The following is a 19211-nucleotide window of genomic DNA, read 5'->3' as shown; positions in this document are numbered from 1 at the left end:
GTTCACCACCACCGGTATGACTGTGTGTGAACGAATTGAACCTGGAACCCTGTAAAGCGTCTTTGAGTGCTTAGGCAATAAAGCGCTATATAAAACCTATCAATTATTATTATTATTATTATATTACAGAGAAATATGTCCCATAAAAGAAAAAGAGCAACAAGCCCATCCCAGAGGACCCTGCATAATATTTTATTTTAAATTAATATTATTATGGAAAATCTATGTGTCCTTCTCCAATAGCTTCTAATTCATCCGACCCAGTATCTCCATTTTTTTTCATACAAAATTCTTCAGATTTAGCCTCTTAATTTCCCTCTCAAAGTGCACCAGATTCATGCATTTCACTTTAAAAACTTTAAAAAATATCCCGGGGGGCATACCCCCGGACCCCCCTAGGTGGGTCGGGACCTCGGCTGGATACTATTTTCACCCTGCTGGACATTGGACGCAAAGGCAGAAAACACTGGGTGTATCATTGGCATATAAACAAGAGGGGAAATGTGTCTGTTTAATGTGCAAGGAAAGTGTTGCCGTGAAGAAGGATTACAATTTACGAAGACACTATGAAACTAAACATCAGAGCAGCTACATGTCCTGATAAATGTGTTATTTTTGCGAAGTGGCCCGGCCCTTCGTAGATTTTTCTGTATGTGGCCCTCAGTGAAAAAAGTTTGGACACCCCTGGTCTAGCCTTTTCCCAGCATTTTCCCTGGAAGAGGTCATGTATGGAGAGGGGTCTACTTGCAGACCCATGGGGGAGTGGGACTCCACTGTAGAACGGAAATAAGTCACCTTCACTGGTTATGGTTCTAACCTCTCCCTGTCCCCTTACCCTGACCCTAACCACCCAGCTGTGATGCCTGAACCTCATCGCCAAAACAATATAAATAACTGTACACAAACCTAGTATCGGCCTGTGGTGTTTGATGTTGTTCACAACTTACTTCCTCATTCAAGGGAATGTGACATATTTCCGTTGTACAGAGGAGCTCCACTGCCTCATGGGTCTGAAACTAGACACTGTTGCATGTGTGGATGAAGTCCAGAAACCATTGTGCAGCCTATCTCCTCCGGCAATGTCCCTCAAGGCCTTTGCTCAAGAAAGACATATTAGGAACATTGTCAGGAATATACAGGGAAGGCAAAACCACAGTAAAAAGCAGACAACTTTTGCTTGTTAAGCCCCATTCTGGAAATAATGTCTAGAAACCAAAAAGCTCCTCTCCCTCTGCACAGAGCACAGGATTGACTGTCAGCTGCCTGGATCAAGCTTCTTCTTCTTGGTGTTCACCTTAGCACTGTGTAGACCATAGCTCTCTGTTAAAGAGCTGTCATTTATGTGGAAGACTAGCCTAGTGAATAAGTAATAATAATAATAATATATTTGATTTAGGCTATATTGCCTAGCGCTTTTCTCGCACTCAAAGCGCTTTACATAGGAGCACAACAGTAAACAAACAAAAGGAACATGTAAAGTTGATGGTGGCTTAGCCTTTATAGTCCTTAACCCAAACTCAAACTGAAGTAGCCATATAAATCACATTGGGTTGGGATGCCTGAGTGTTAGTCATATTAGGCTCCTATTCAGAGAAGCGGATGTGGGAACAATAGCCACTCATCAAACAAGCTGATGATGAAATAGGCCTATATGAGTAGGTATCAGTTATGAAATAGGCCTCAAATAATCAAGGCCTATAGCCTACAGCAGGGTAGCCAATCGACAATAGCCTATTAAATGTTAAAAAATGTAAGAGCAACAAGTCCACAGACTGTCATGATATTGATATGTGCACTGTCAAAAATGTAATTGTATGTATAGCAAGGCCTCTAACTCACATCTGCAATCAGTCTCTTCAAACCGGTGTATTTCCAAACAATATGAAAACAGCTAAAGTCATACCAATACATAAAACTGGAGACAAACATGTACTCTCAAACTACAGACCCATTTCATTGCTTCCCCAGTTCTCCAAATTACTGGAAAAAATATTCAACACAAGACTTAATGAATTCATCACCAAACATAACATACTGTATGAACAACAATATGGTTTTAGAGCAAAGAGAACTACTTCATTTGCAATCATAGAATTTGTAGACAAAATCACTAAGGCAATAGAAAATAAAGAATATGCAGTGGGGATATTTCTGGACTTAAAGGCCTACTTCACCGGTTTGAATATGAAGGTGTCTCGTGACATCTCTTTCTGTGATGTCACGAGAAAGAGAAATATAGGGTTATAAAAAACACTCTTTCTGCCTTTTCTCAGGCTAGGATGAACCGATTTAAAAAAAAATTTGCACATTTATACTACATAGGATCTCAGAATTCAATACACCTTCATATTCAAACCGGTGAAGTAGGCCTTTAAAAAAAGCATTCGACACCGTTGATCATGAGCTGTTAATAAAAAAAACTACAAAGATATGGCATTAGAGGCATTGCACTGGCATGGTTATCCAGCTATAGAACAGAAAACAATATGTCGAAAATTCAAAATCATAAATCACAATTGCTACAGGTTACATGTGGGGTGCCCCAGGGCTCAGTGTTAGGGCCATTATTATTCATTCTGTACATCAATAATATATGTGAAGTCTCAAAAACGGTCAACACTATTCTTTTTGCTGATGGCACACATTTACTCTGCTGTGGAGACAACTTGGAACAGCTTCTGGATACTATGGAAAAGGAATTGAACAGGATGAAGATCTGGTTTGATGAAAATAAGCTCACATTGAATCTAAGTAAAACTAAATTTATAATTTTTGGGAATAGACCAACCAACACAGAAAAGAAACTCACGATAAATGGCATAGCACTAGAAAGAGTAACTGAAATAAAGTTTCTAGGAGTATTACTTGACAACAAATTAAGTTGGAAACCTCACATAAATTATTTTAAAGCCAAAATATCCAAATCAATAGCAATACTGAATAAAACCAAAGACCTACTGAATAAAACCTCCCTGTATACATTGTACTGCTCCTTACTTCCTTACATGACATACTGTGTGGAGATATGGAGGAACACATACAAAACAAATATACATCCAATCTTCATCCTGCAAAAAAGAGCTATACGAATTATACATAAAACCGCTTACAGAGAACCAACAAATCCATTATTTGTTGAACTAAGAACACTTATATTTCCAGATTTGATCGATTATAAAACTATTCAAATAATGTTCAAAGCAAATAATCACCAATTGCCTCATGTCATCCAGGAGCTGTTCCAACTGAGAGAAAGCAAATACAAGTTAAGAGGAACCTGTATATTCAACAAAGCATCTATAAGAACCAATACAAAACTACAATGTATTACGACAAAGGTTGTAAGTCTCTGGAACAACTGCGATGATGAGCTGAAGAAATGTACAACAATATCAAAACTAAAAAAAAACTCTTCCGAAACAAAATATGGAATTGTTATGACCTGGAGCAGTGAATTTCTGTGTTGCTGTTTTCTGTTTGATGGTTTTCTTTGATCTGTTCCATTATTTTATTTTGTTATTGTCTAGTCCAAAAGTTTTAAGATTAGTTTTAACTCACGAGCCAAACATCATAGACACTGACTGATTCAAACTAAACATTTATTATTTCTTGTGAACAACTATAGAAAGGGGTTAGGACCAGAAAAGTGTTCCTTAACTTCTTCCTATCCCTTTTGAACATGAAGTAGGCTATATTATTTGAGTTATGTATTTGTTGCTTAGGATCCTGGGATGCCATTTTTTTTTTTTTTTTTTTTTTTTTTCCTTTTTTACTGCTCATTCGTTTTATTGTGTTTGTATTATTTTTAACATGTTCAATAAAGACTTTAAAAAAATAGGCTATCATAAAAAATGTGGCATGTTTTACAGTGCATTTTGGCTATAAGAATGGATAACCTTTTGTTGCCATGGGAACTAGCCTACAAACAATCACTTATTTCTGTTTGTTGACTTTTAAAAAAACTGAGTTTTTGATGCACATTTGAAGCTAGCATCTCTGCTGCTCCCCTGTTTATGTCACGCTGCTGAGTCAGGTAGCCTACGCATCATCGGAGAAACGCAATCTACGCACATGATTTCCAGGTGAGTAGCCTAGTCGCCGGATGACTTCCACCTTGTCTGTTTGGACGAGTAGCATGGTGCAACACCTCTCATTCATTCCTTCAACAGGTTCGAACAAGTGCTGAGGAGGATGACGTGAAGCCAGGCCTTCATTCTCAGCTGGGTCTTTCAGCGCCTGTGTGTGGGTGTGTGTGCGCGCGTCTTGACACCGTTTTGTGTTGCTCCACCTCCATCGCCTTGAACTGAAGTCGCAGAACAGCGGTGAGAGGCAGTTTCTCAAGAGGAAGCGGACGGGAGGCGGTTTGCGCTCTGTGGAAGAGAACAACTAGAGAGAACAGAGACGATGGCAGACAATAAGATGGGCCCGAACATCCAGGCTGGAGCAGGATTCCTCGCCAAGCGGGTCCAGAAGTCGCTCAACCGAGCTCAGGAGAAGGTGAGCTTTGGAAATGCCTATTTTTTTATTAAGTTACAGTGGGTCCATTTAACTCGTAAACTAGTAGAACTAAAAGCACTGTCAACAGTATGGTAGGGTATCACGAGAGAGTTGCGCAAACTTTGGTGGTATCTGCGGTAGTGTATGCCCGTTACGCATGCTTTTGTCGTCCGTATTACTCAATGCAAGGTTTGGTTTGGAAACAGAATATGAGGCACATCTGAAGGAGTGTTGCATCTAGCCTACATTCGGCTACATTTACGACAAGACCTTGACACGGGGACAAGCAGCAGCTCATTCAAATGATTTGTAGGCTATAAGGCAGCAAATATTTACCTCAGTAGAATTTGGCCCATGAGAGAATGTGTGTGTGTTAACAGCAGCATTGTTTTAGAAATACCATGCAGCTACTGTTACTTTCCTAATTTATATCTGTGTCAAGTTGTAACTCATGTTGGAATGCTGCCCACAGTGAGAGGACAGGACTCAAGTCAAACCATATTTGCATAAGAACGTGTAAAAACCTGTAATTATGACCAAACAGACCCGTGTATATACAACACTATATCCCACACGCTCTGAACCGGCTATTACTGTATGCTGTAACTGTCTAACATTTGAACGATTGGCCCCTTTTTAACCTGATGCACTCTTTAAAACAGCAGCTTGGACCCCCCCCCCCCCCACCCCCCAGCAGCTCTTCTAGCATGGTTGTGCTGTTCAGTCTTGTACAGCTGAGTGCGGACACAAAAGCTGCTGCCACTTCCTGACTGTGCACTTCCTCTAGCTCGCGGAGGCTTTTTTACTGCTCAGTTTTGTGGTCAACATGTTTGATTTAGGATGCTCCACCTCAAACACAACAGCCATTTGTCTACACAATGTTTTGGAGCGTGAAGTTGCAAGTAGACCAAACCAAAGCTTGTTTGGAGGTTTCAGGAATATCTATATTAGTATCATGGTGAGTGGGAGGAATAGACATGAAAGATACGAGTACCCTTGTTGTTGCAAGATTTGAAAGGTCATTGAATGTGGCATTCAGGTTCTCAAACAGCTGCACGCAGTCAACTGTGAAGGACTCTGTAGTGAAGCAATGTGTGTCCCCTTCAGTTCCAGCAGTGTACCAGCCTGCAGCCTATGTGCTGTACTACAAATGGAGCAATTTAGTCTGCAATGATTCTAGATCGCTAAATCACTTGGGCAAATGTATCCCAACATTAGCTCATAATTCATACAGCAGTATTGGTGTATGTTAACCATTATTTAACAAGAAGTTGCAGTACAGAAAGTCCAAACACGTTTGAGGTCTTTAACAAATTAGTCAAACAGTGTCACTGTTACATAGTCAGTCCCCCAGAGATCACTGACAAGTTTATTTTTCAGTAAGGTACATCTTGTGGTCACAATTATTTAAAAATGGAATTTATTGGATCCTTTATCATCGTCTGGCTGCTGTAATACAGCCTGACTGATGGTAGATGTTTGAGGCATTAACCCTGGTGTTCTTTCACTTCTTTAAACCTGCAGTGTGTAGAATTTGGGGTTTTATTTCCTAGCCGATTTTGTAGAAAGTAATTATAATATCCATAAGTACATTTAATTTAGTGCATAATAGCTGAATTTTTTTTTGAATTATTTTATTTTTCCTTAGAAAGGGTCTCATATATGTCCATATTTCTGCATATTTTGGACCAAGGCCTAGTGCCGCCATCTTGAAAGTGTCATAGTTGGAATGTCATCAGGTGCATTGTTTAAAATTTTGAATTGTTCTTGTCCTTGAAGGCCACTGTAGCTTCTGTTATTATTCAAAAGTGTTGGGGTTACCCAGGGAGCGTTGCATTCTAGAACTTTGTAGAACTTTCTTGATGATGTCATATTACACACTGCACCTTTTAAGTATTGTGGCTGTTGAAACGTCTTGTGACTCCGTTGTCCTCTCTCAGGTCCTTCAGAAACTGGGCAAAACCATGGAAACCAAGGATGAACAGTTCGAGCAGTGTTTCACCAGCCTCAACAAACAACAGGTGAAGCAAACACTCTAACACAATGAGATCTCTATACTGTGACAGTGCCTAAAGCTTTTTCATTGGGAAAAGAAAGTGGTCATGAAAAAGTTTGCTCTATTTAATACGTTTCATTTATTCACACTGCTGAGTCCGAAGAGTCCGACCGTGTTTTGTGTTTTGTCGTTGAGTTTCCATGCCACATGATCAGACAGTCAGCTTGGCCTTGAAAACAGGAAGCAACTCTTTCTTACTCTCCTATCCATACTGCCCAAACGCTTGCGTCTCCTCTAGACACCTGTGTACACATTTAGAATGGAGATGGTGTATGATCACATTAAAGTCAAGTCAAAGTCTTTTATTGTCAGTTCTGATATATGCAAGACATACATCAGAATCAAAATGGCGTTTATCTCTGACCCACAGTGCAGTGAGAACGATAAAATAAAAAATATAGAGTTAAACCTGCAGTGTGTAGAATTTTGGGTTTTATTTCCTAGCAGATTTTGTAGAAAGTAATTATAATATCCATAAGTACATTTAATTTAGTGCATAATAGCTGAAAAAAATGTTTTTATTATTATTTTTTTCCTTTAGAAAGGGTCTCATATATGTCCATATTTCTGCATATCTTGGACCAAAGCCTAGTGCCGCCATCTTGAAAGTATCATAGTTGGAATGTCATCAGGTGCATTGTTTAAAATTTAGAATTGTTCTTGTCCTTGAAGGCCACTGTAGCTTCTGTTATTATTCGAAAGGGGTGGGGTTACCCAGGGAGTGTTGCATTCTAGAACTTTGTAGAACTTTCTTGATGATGTCATATTACACACTGCACCTTTTTAAAATGAAATGTGCAATGTGATGAAAAATAATGTGTAATATGCAATCAACTGGATGTACAAATAAACTACATTTCGAAGGAGGTTACCCACATCCTCACAGACTAAAACTTTCACCCAGTTTTTTTCATTTTGAAAGGAGTTTGAGCGAGGCTAAGTAACATTTGAAAGAGGAAATAAAACACTCTTACTTTTACAAATGAAAAACCATTAAAGCAGGGTTTAACACTCAGCTACAGCAGCCCGATGTGGTCTGCTTTGACCGTTAACTTGTATGCAAAAAATAGATTCTTTGAAATAGATTTAGATTTATAATGAAAAATGTCTTGACCTTGTTTGTATTTTCAACATTTTTAAGGCATTCACTGTTATGCCGTAACTCACTTGTGGCTACAATTGCTGCTGTGCGGCTTAAGATACACACTGTAGGTTTTTTACTTTAAAGTTGCTCAAAGCTCATTCACTGTTAAATGCAACACAGCACATGTTTTTGGGAAACTGACTAGCAGCAACAGGAAGGAAGTCTACACGCTGACGAGACATGTTGCTTTCACTTTACCACTATCATCACCACATGAAATATTTTGATTGTTATTGAATTTAAACTCCACCTTGTTGAATATACACAGAGTGGAACTTGATGCACCATATAGCTGTGTGTGTGTGTGTGTCTGTCTGTGTGTGTGTGTGTGTGTGTGTGTGTGTGTGTGTGTGTGTGTGTGTGTGTGGTTGCTCTGCTAAGAGAGGGGGGTGGAGGGGGGGGGGCATAGCTAGCAGCATGCATGTTTACAGAGCCCGGGCTTTATATTTAAGATGGATTTACTTTTTCAGCACTTGGTCACAGTAGGCTACGTGGAGGTAGCCAATCGTGAGGAGGAGATATTCACTTATTTTGACCAAAAGTGATTCTGACCACACGAGCTCTTGAGAAATGATAAGCCACAAATGACTGGGGGTTATTGAACATCATCCTCATTGTTTTTCTCTGCTTTTATGTTTTGCTGCGGTGCACAGATGGACGGAAGCAGGTTGTTTAAAGATGTCAAAGCCCACCACGCAGCAGTTAAAGGTAGGTTTGGAAGGCCTATACCCGTTTGAGTCGGTGAATAAAAATGGAAGTGAAATTACTTCTATTCTTGGATTTTTTTTCGGTGTCGACTTTTGCAATTCTGTCTGCGTTGCCATGTTGTACAAGAACAAACGGAATCCTGGATTGAGAGAAAAAAAGTGCAGACACAGCATTGCATATGTGAATCACGGGCAAGAAACCGCTGTGACTTTCTAGAGTTGTCAGCTTTTAAGCTCCTGCATTGTTGGCAAAGCCAGCCAGGAAACCAGTGTTGTTCTGACCTTCTCCGTGTGGGTGTAGCAACAGTTCCACAAACCTCCCTGAAAACAATACCACCCACAATGCACTGCTGATGCTAGATAATAATGTCATGATTTATATTTGAAGACTTTTGTTTTCTTCCTTCCACAATTTCCGCTGTTCCTTTCCATAGCCGTGCATGAGACGTCCAAGCGGCTGTCCCAGACATTGCGAGACATCTACGAACCAGACTGGAATGGAGTGGAGGACCTTGACGTCATTACAGAGGTAGGTTTTATAATGATGGCTTTATGTGAATGTTTGTGCATATAAGAGAATGCCAACAGGGTAATATAATAAAGTGATCAAAGTTTTATATACAGTATATGAAAATAAGCGTATTTTCCATTTCAAGTTAAAGTGGCATTACTCCATTTTCGGTGTGTCTGTTGGTTTGGCCTAATTGCTGCAAAACTCCATGACAAGCTAAACTTACATATGTGTTGGACATATTCTGGCCTTGTAATTTATAGTTTGACGGCTAACGTATAAGCAAACGAATGCTTATCTACAGATCCTGCAGCAGAATCATTCATTTGTTTTATGGCCACCTGGCAAATATTAGTCCAACATTCACTTGCTCTGTTTTGGACTCTCGACCAACTACTGAAACTGAATTTCTTTACCCCTGGAACATACATCGTACCTCTACTGCGTGTCTGTGTTTGACTTTTTTTTGGCGACCGTGTAAACACACTACAGCAGCAACACATCAGACCTCTGACGCCCTGCCAACGCCCATCGGAGGCCCGTCTGCAGCAACGCTTCACTTTACCTCAGGAGGAGGAGCCTATTTTCTCCAGGGAGATGCGCGTCTCTCTCGGGTCTCTTTACTTTAACTGATAGAGAAATACTCTGTTGAGTCATACCAGCAGCATTCACTGTAGTTTTAAGATTTCCCTGTTTATCTCAATATAAAACATCCCACAAGCGAAAATGTGGAGGAAAAACAAAAGGCAGGGAGGCACACGGATTACTGTTGAAACTCAATATTTATCATATGCGTCATAAAATGACATGAAACAACCTCATATTCATGGGAATTAACTATGAAAACTCTATGTAGAAAGACAGGGCTTTTAGAAGCAGCGCTGAGACATTGCATGTATGGCCGAAAACAGACAAGAGAGACGCAGCAGTAACAGATGCAGACACGCTCCAGAGGTAGGATGTGTGTTCCAGGCCTTATCTTCAACTGCTAAATAGTCCACATATGTTCACCAGCTAGTTGCTAACAAGTTGCCTGCTGCTCCTGCAAACAAGGGTGATGAGAGCCTGGAGACTCAACCAAAACAGTAAAGTTACAGGGCAATGAAGCTAGAAAAATGAACTGAAAGATCCTGAAATGGCTTTCAGAGCTGAAGGGATCCGAAGAGTTTAAATTAATATTTCTAATTGTTTGTGAGCGACAGCTTCCGCTTGTACATTATTGTATTATTAAAAGTATGAAAGTTAATATATCATTATTATAAAAGTAATTAACAATGTACTGGATACACTGATTATTTTTATTTTTTTATTTTTTTGCCACAGATTAGTAGTCGGTCTACAAAATGCAATTTCTACCTTCACCAATGAGCATTCCACGGGGAAGAGTGCACTGCCTATGTCAGTTAACAGAATAGATTGCTAATAAGCTTCTCAGTTGGAGAATATTAAACATCATGGTTTCCCAGACAGTCATGCTTTTTTTTATGCGTGTAACAGCGTTCCTATCCTGAAACAATGTGTGTGCCTCGGTTAAAGTTGCTTATAGCCTTTGGAGAGTAAGAGATGCCTTCATGTGTTACCAACTGTGTGTGATAGAGTGAAGACTTGCTGTGGAACGACTACGAAGAGAAACTCACCGACCAGATTGTCCGCACCATGGAGAACTACAGCAGCCAGTTCCCGGAGGTCAAGGTAACGCCATGCTTTTTGACTTATTTTTTTATACTTTATTGTAGGATCATGATAACTTGAAGAAACTAAAACCTCTGTCTGTTTTTTTAGGAACGAGTATCGAAACGCGGTCGCAAGCTGGTGGACTACGACTCAGCACGGCACCACCTGGAAGGGCTGCAGAGTGCCAAGAAAAAGGATGAAGCCAAAATAACAAAGGTTAGTTATTAGTATTGCAGTAAACATTGCACATACATTATAAAAAGTAATTAATTCTTTAAAAAAAAAATTCAAATGCTCTTTTACAGGCAGAGGAAGAGTTCAACAAAGCCCAAAGTGTCTTTGAAGAATTAAATAGCGAGCTGAGAGAGGAGCTGCCTGTTCTCTATCAGAGGTATTGTAGGTCCACAATATCAAATACACACTTCCACAACTACACACAACTATTTATTTATTTTTTATTTGAAAGGGATTTTTTTTTGCCTTTTTAAAGATAGCTATAGCAGATATATGGATGAATTAATGATATTTGATAATAATATATTCAATTTATATAGCGCTTTTCTCGCACTCAAAGCGCCTTACATAGGAGCATAACAGTAAACAAACACAAGAAAAATGTAAAGTTGATGGGGCTTGGGTTGGTGGGTGATCTAGGGGTAGGCAGAGGAGAAGAGATGGGTCTTGAGGTGGGACTGGAAGATGGTGAGGGACTCAGAGTCACAGATATGTTGGGGGAGGCTGTTCCAGAGCCTGGGAGCTGCCCTGGAAAAGGCTCTGTCACCAAGGCTGCGGAGTTTTGATGTGTGGGTGGAGAGGAGACTGGCTGAGGATGATCTGAGGGCCCGGGGGGGGGGAGGGGGTTGATAGGGGGATCACCACGCCTCTACCACTTGTCTTTATCAGTGTCAAAGTGTGGACAACATAACTGAAGCTGACTTGTAGTTTGTTCAAGAGCGTCATGTGGACAAACTGAAAGAAAAACTGAGATTGTGTCTTTGTCTCTGTAGCCGGATAGGTTGTTATGTGACGGTGTTCCAAAACATATCCAATCTGAGAGATGTCTTCTACAAGGAAATGAGCGTGGTGAGATATGACACTGATCTCTTTTTTTTCCCCTCACTCACACTAGTCCTGTAAAGAACTGTATGCATGTTAAAAAAAGAAAATAAATTACTTTTTATATTTTGTGAATACTTTGTTGTGAATGTGGTCAATGTGATGGAAGTTCTGTTAAGGATGGAGGTCAACTCAGGTGGAAGAATATTTAAGGAGACTTGGATGAATTATGAAGCAATATTTATTACAGACTTGGCCAAGGAGAACCGGACTGCAACTCTCGTGACTTGCACTTCAATTCTGACAAACTCATGCTTAGAGCTGTGTTTTAACCTCGCGCTATCTCTACCACCTCCCCGGCTCGGGCACCAAGCGTACCAATGTTTTGGTTCAGAGCTGAACACGGTGAACCATAACATTCTGGAGTCTTAGGAGATGAGACTTTATCTATACAACTGACCTAAGTGTCTCCTAACAGGCTCCAAGGCTGACCTAGAGTCTGAGAGGCAGACACACAAGATAGGCATATATGGCCTATTAATCTTCCCCATTAATATTACAACTAAAGACCCAAAATTCCCTCACAGTCAACACACTATGTTTTTATTTTGTTGTATTTTTTCACTGGTGCTTTGTGTTGTGTTGTTTTACCTTGGTTAGTCAGTTCTGTCTGTTCTGTGATGCTCTGTTCTGTGCTCTGGAGTTCCGTCCTGTTTATGTTGTTTTTTGTATCTTGTTTAATTGTATTTTTTCTTTTAACATTGATGTCAGGGGACTACAGATGAAAAATAGCCTTTTTGTCAATTGTAACCCATGTATGATCATGTGTTCTATTCATTTGCACTGTCCCCTTCTTAATTAAACTGAATTGAATTGAGTTATTTGTTGTGCTTCTGTCGCAGCTGAACCACGATCTGTACAATGTGATGAAGAAGCTCGAGACTCAACACTCGGGAAAAGCGTTCATAATCAAGGGTCTGAACAGGTAAGCCATGTTTACTCATCCATGGTTACAGTGTTCCCAACAAGATTGCCTCACGCCTAGTTAGTAAATAACACGCAACATATCAATGTAATTTGTGTGCAATATAATGGACTGATTATACAACATGGGCATTTTGTGGCGATTTCCATCAGCGGGCTACACCCATGTCCTGCAGCTATGATCTCATGATAGATAAGGGTCGGCAGTGGTAACAAGCCAGATCCTGCTGTGCTGTGCCGAACCAAACCAAACCAACCCGTGGTGCTCAGTCAAAAAGTCAAAGTCAGATGTATTTATATAGCACGTTTAAAAAACAACATTAGTTGACCAAAGTGCTGTACATACAATGCTAAACTAATAGGCCTAAGATACACAGCAACAACAAAAAAGCTCAATTTGTGTTAAAAGCCAAAGCAAAGAAGTGAGTCTTTAGTAACGTTTTAAACTGGTCAATAGACTGGGCAGTTCTCAGACTCAGGGGAAGACTGTTCCTGAGATTGGGAGCAGCCACAGCAAATGCTCTGTCACCTTTTGTCCTTAGTCTGCACCTAGGAAATGCTCAGTGGAAATGAGGCATTATAATATGCTATATGTACAGTAAGTCCAAAAGATAACTAATGTACTTTTCTCTTCAAAATAGCACGACCAGCAAGTCAAAGAAGAGAAAGTCCTTGGTCATCTCCAATCCCATCCCTTGCAACACGGCTTTCCCGGCCGATCACGTCTCCCTCCACACCTCCGGCGAGAACGGAAAAGACGCCGCGCCGACTCTGGAGAGAAGCGAAAGCATGTCTAAAGAAACCAGCAGCCCGCCACTGGAAGAAAGCGCTGTCTCATCCAAGAGAGTGGACTCTTCGGACTCTGACCTCAGCTCCAGCGGCACAGACACACCGAGGAGAGAGTCCGGCTGTGAGGAGGAGAACAGTGAGAGGAGCACGAGGAGTCACAGTCCAGAGGAGGTGGAGACAGTGGTCCACACGGAAGCAGAACTCGCTACAAACCATTCGGATGATTCTGGGGTCGGAGTGCCAAAGTCAGATCTGGCAACTCGGGAAGTGTCTGGTCCTTCTGATGTTGCAAACAGCAAAGGTACCCACAGTGCACTGCAGGACAACGGGGCCGATCCACCGTCTGAGGAGGCCAAGTCCACACCTCCACCGGTCCCCGCCCCACGCCTCTCTTTCCGCTCCACAGACCTAGGCCCCCGCCTTCTAGCTGCTGAGCATGAGGACGAGACGGCCGACTCAGGGGATGAATCCACTCCCTGCAATCTGCCAGGTTTCCTATACAAGGTACACACAGAGCATGTACATAGTCCAGTCTGATTGCTCCAATCTTTCCTCTCGTCGACTTATCGTTGAATCGTGATTTTTTTTTTCTGCTCGTCCATATTCTCATTTGCGACATTGGCTTTAATTTTCTTTCTACACCAGACATGGGTTTGTGGTTTACAGTTTGTGTTCTGGACTTGGCATAAGAATAGATTTTTTGAGACTTAATCTACCATGGTGTTTTATTCACACACACACTTTCAATGGAAATTGATTCAACTTTTCATTTGTTTTAATTAGGGCTGTCAAAATTAACGCATTAACGCAGGGTGATTAATTTCTGGAATTAACGGCGTTATGCAAATGGAATTCTGCACATGCGCAATTCAGGCATGTGCAGAATGATCCACCCCGTGCATCCCACCCATGGACATATAAAGTTACAAATTAACATTCCCATAGAACGTGGTCGTGCGTACAAACACACACACACACACACTATAGCGGAGGAAACTGGTGGATGTACCAGTACCGCGCTGATCTGCTTATAGGCTATCACTGGCTTCACTTCAGAGGTGTCGGCCAGAACACCACTTAGGGCCAAAAACGTCAGACTATAAGCATGAGACAAGGAGAGGAGGTATGGTTTATCCGTTTTTTTTTCCTTCTTTCACAGACACAGCAGGCAGCAGCATAGATCGCAGGAAAAGAAACAAAGGCTTAAACTCCGTTCGTGAGGAGACGTTACAACAGCTGTTGCGACCCCGAATCGTGGCCATTAATAACATGCATAAACTATATCACAGCAATCGGGACTGAATGTAGCCTACTTACTCACACACGGGTGATTCACATAAACTTAAATAAATACGTTTCACATGTGGAATGATCGATTACTGCGGCAACATGCACGCTCGCACACCTGACCAAGGGAGAAGAGAAAGGAAACTTACTAAACAGACTCTCTGGCCGACTGACGTCACGGCCCTAACTGACAGTTATCCACACTGAATAAAACACATCTTAACACACTGTAAGAACTATCAAACACTAACTTATGAACTTTGGGGCCTTTTCTACACACACACACATCTTTCAATTCATACAACAATATACAGAGAAAATGGTAATTTTTTGGGCCTATTTCGAATGGTAGAATTAATCGTGATTAATCCACAGAATCCTGTGATTAATCTGATTAAAAATGTTAATCGTTTGACAGCCCTAGTTTTAATACAAGTATAATAGGCTGATATTTATACCACAACAGGCGATGCATCATGACTTATTGGGAGAAACCAAGCAATCCCATGTAGAATCAGACATTCAGCCCCCCATACATACATTCATAACCGACTATTTTGCGACTATTTGACTGTGAGATTGTCATTCAAATTCGGGGCTCCTACGATGGAGTAGCCAACTTTTCGGGGTCAACCCTTGTACAGAACTATGATTTAAGACATGTTGGCAAATATATTTTTTTCCCTGCTTTCTGTCTGGGTGAGATGATAAGGTCAATATCAATGTCATGTCTTGTCTCGTTTTTAAAGAGTAGCCTACTCTATCAATGAATTGTCTGAATCAGGATAGACCGGTTTTTAGGAAAAGAAAGGATCATAAATCTATGCGACAGAACTACAGATTGACTACAGATTTGTTTTACATAGCCTTATTAAGTTGTACTCCCCAAGACCATAGACGGATTATGAGATAATGGGCCCCTGGGCACAAACTCTTAAAGGGCCCCCCACTTGTCCCTATCCAGTCAGGTACACTGACTTTTCCGCACCGATACATACAATTAATGGCAAAAACATATTAAGGAAGTCAGTGTTTTCCACAGGAGTTTGGGATACTGTTGGAGGGACCCTGTACCTTGCTGGGGGGTCCGGGCGGGGGTACTTTTTACCTTTTTAAAAGTAAAATGCATCAATCTGGTGCACTTTGAGAGGAAATTTTAGAGACTATATCAAATCCTGAGATGCAGAAGGAACATTATTTTTCAGATTTTTCTTAAACAGGCAGCACTCTTTACTCTGCAACTGTAAAAACAGTAGATTGGTCTGCAGACCCATGTTCTACGATGGAGGGGCCCATTTCAACAGATAAAGGGTGGATAGCTACTGTTTATGAACCATTTAGAATTCACACATAGAAAGCTTATTTATGTGTGAGGGGGCCTTCAAGGCCCCTCATGGAGCCCCTTAGACAGAGCTACTAATGCTGTTGTTTTTAACTTGCTTTTGTATTTCTCCCCTACTTGTTGAGGGGCCTATGATGATTTCTATTTTGTTAAATCTAATGAGTATCCTTATATTTAGGCTATTCCTTTTTGGACCCTGTTATTGACATGAGTGACTGAGCTCTTTGACTATGTGACATGAAACGTTACTATCAGTATCTCTGGCTAAGGGCCCCCCTGAGCCCATGGGCCCCTGGACCTGTGCCCGGTGTGCCCGTGCAGTAATCCACCCCTGCCCAAGACCTCTAACACAGTTGTGTAACATCAGTGGAGTTCCCCTTTTAGTTCAGACATGGAGTTAGTACATTAGCTTAGCGTGAATACTATGCTAATACTTCCTGTTTAATGGCTAGCTTGGCTGATAAACATTTTCCAAGTCGAACTTCCTACCAACATGAGAATGATATTTGCCGCATTTCCACCAAAACTACCAGGAACTTTGAGTTCCAAGAACTATTTGACCAGGTTTAGACCCTAGTTCCTGTGGTGTAAACACAGCTTATTTAACTTGTGTGAACAGTGACCACAAGTGACAACTTTGGGAAAATGCTAAATACTACAATGTAGTGATACCATTTATAATATGTTCATGACACACACTATCTAGCTAATGATTGCTAGATTAGCCACCTTAAGCCATATAACCATATCATCACGGACACAGTGTCTGGAAAAACTGGTCGCTGTTGAAATGTATTTATGTCATTTTTTCATATATGTGAGGTGCTCCAAAAACAAAAATAAGTGCACTTCCATTGTATTGGGTTAGAACAAATCTCAAACTTGTTCCAAACTTGGGAAAATGTAATGCAATGATTCAAGTGAACTGCCCCTAAATGGTAAGCTTGCATTAATGGGAGTTGTGATTTTCACCAGGGGGTGGCGTTGGAGAGCCATGCAGGCTCTGAAGACGGCCTGCTCCGGTTTGAGCAGGGAGACATCATCCTTGTGGTGGCTGACACTCGAGAGGTTTGTGTGCGTTCCTGTTATAAGAAGCTAAACCACTACAGACAGGAGAGGACACATTTCCCTGTGAAGTCTGCTCCCTTCTTCTGAACCACAATATGTTGTTGAGGCTTTTAGTTTGTTTCTTATGTAATTATATTAAAAAAAAATTGTCTGTGGGTAGGAAGTGGCCACACTTCCATCAGAACTAGTTCCTATGTCTGATAGAAGTTTAGAGGCTGAGTCATGGTCAATGTGCCTAATCTTCGTCAGTGTTTTCAAAAAAGTTAATGATTTTTTTTAAGCATATTTTCTGATAATGGGCAAGTTCATTAGTATCCAATATGGGGTAGGCCTACTGTCATTTTGCCAGTACCCCCAGAAAGAAGAAAATCACACCAAGTCAATTTTGGACAGTATTTCTATTCACAAAGAGAATTGGATCAGCTGGTGTGTTTGTTTTAAACGCCTGTGTGTCATTCAAGCCCCAACCTCAGCGATTTTTACCAGCATCCAATAAGGAAGTGACACAAATTGTAGTACCTTCCGGTGGCCACTGGGGGTGGTACCAAGACTGAGCAATTTTTCTTTGACTCACTTGTTAGACAGGCCGTTTTCAAAGTCTTATTAAACCTATTTACAGCCTGGTCCACAGAACCATTCTAGTCTGTATGTTTAGGTCATATCTCCATGACAACACTGAGGGGGGTGAATTTTTTTCTAGCAGGCTAGTTTTTATTCTTTTTGAGGTTAAAATGTATTGGCGCGATCTCGAGTGACAGCTCTCCTCCCGTTGTCCCTCACTTTGCCTCGGAGGTATACGTCAGCTAGATGGGCGTATCTCCCTCCCCCCGACGTGAGGCGGAGTAAAAATCTCACAAGATGGCGACGCGCATATACCAGGATTATTGGATGCCATGTGAATAACTGAGGTCAGCCCGGATGATACATCCATATTATTTACTATCTATGGTGTCATTGCAGGACGGCCGGGTGAAGGGGATCAGGGAGGAGACCTGGAACCAGCACAGGGATCTAGAAAATCACTCTGGGATTTTCTTGGAAAACCTCATCCAACCTGTGTCGGAAGAGTGAAGCAATAGTCACTACTCACTCTATAATACTCTCATCGGCCATTGTACACTGGTGACTCACACACACACACACACACACACACACACACACACACACACACACACACACACACACACACACACACACACACACACATACACAGACAGAGGGAGTAAACCCATATGTTATGGTTCAGGAGCCGTACAAACAGATGATGCAACAATAAAGTCACATGATATGATGTTGCAACTTGTGAAACCAAAGTGACTGAGCTTGAGAACATGTAGTAAGATGTTGAGATGTTTTTACGGTTAAATGTTACAGTATTTTTATGTTTAAGTCTTTCTGTGAAACACTGTGAAACGAGAAGCCTTTTTATACTGATGATCTTTTGTCAAATTTCCTAATAAAGTTCAAAAGAAAAGAAAAGTAGGATGTTGTTCTTGTATGAAATTCTGCACTTTGGAATTTGGAAAAGTTCCATTTCCTGCCATTTATTTGCCAATGTCTGTGAATGTCCAACTGAAAGGGATAACATACAGTACATTTGATTTGCTTGTTGTACACAAAGGACTTAGTTTCTGAAAATGTGCAGACCTGAGCTTGAGAAGAGACTGCAGTGATTTACCACAATGGAATGTGAAAGTATGAACACTGACCCTGCGTTCCAATTCCCATACTTCCATACTATTTAGTATGCCAGAAAAAGATTTAAGACGTCCCAATACATGCACGTCAATTGTAGTATGCTGAAAATACATAAATGTCCCACTAACTCCAATAGCATTGAAGAGTATTCGTCTTTATTCTTGAAATTTCTCGACATAATGAAGAAAAAAAACTATCTGATTTTTTTTTTCTCTCCTGTGGCTCTAAAACTCTTCTGTACTTTAGTATGTAGTGTAGTAAAAAGAAAAAGGATGTGATTTGGAATGCAGTGTCTGACACATTTGCTGGTTGACTATGAGGAGGAGTTTAAGGCAGAAAGGTCTGCTTGTGTATAGAAACCTGCTGAGCCTGGAGTCGCTTCCCCTCATTTTGAACAC

The 19211-nt window shown here is 40.9% G+C and overlaps 1 protein-coding gene across 1 annotated transcript; it reads left to right on the top strand.

Moving 5' to 3' along the window:
- Window positions 1–4342: 4342 nt before the first annotated feature.
- On the top strand, window positions 4343–18571 carry bin2b (bridging integrator 2b). Its single transcript, XM_080025616.1, has 12 exons — window positions 4343–4497; window positions 6438–6518; window positions 8351–8405; window positions 8839–8933; window positions 10512–10607; window positions 10698–10805; window positions 10895–10980; window positions 11597–11672; window positions 12548–12630; window positions 13271–13922; window positions 17023–17115; window positions 18076–18571. The coding sequence occupies exons 1-12, from the start codon at window positions 4405–4407 to the stop codon at window positions 18184–18186; spliced, it is 1629 nt and encodes a 542-aa protein (XP_079881742.1). The 5' UTR covers window positions 4343–4404; the 3' UTR covers window positions 18187–18571.
- The last annotated feature ends 640 nt before the right edge of the window (window positions 18572–19211 follow it).

The sequence above is a fragment of the Ammodytes marinus genome, assembly GCF_949987685.1.
Source record: "Ammodytes marinus genome assembly, chromosome: 4".
Lineage (NCBI taxonomy): Eukaryota > Metazoa > Chordata > Actinopteri > Uranoscopiformes > Ammodytidae > Ammodytes > Ammodytes marinus.
This window is presented reverse-complemented; position numbering and strand designations above follow the sequence as displayed.

What these genes read in the sequence shown, in the direction of transcription:
- bin2b (XM_080025616.1), top strand. Translation starts at nt 4,405, where the DNA reads ATGGCAGACAATAAGATGGGCCCGAACATCCAGGCTGGAGCAGGATTC. An exon ending in ATGAAGCCAAAATAACAAAG is followed by an intron (nt 10,806 to 10,894) that starts GTTAGTTATTAG and finishes GCTCTTTTACAG; the next exon opens with GCAGAGGAAGAGTTCAACAA. An exon ending in CTGCCTGTTCTCTATCAGAG is followed by an intron (nt 10,981 to 11,596) that starts GTATTGTAGGTC and finishes TTGTCTCTGTAG; the next exon opens with CCGGATAGGTTGTTATGTGA.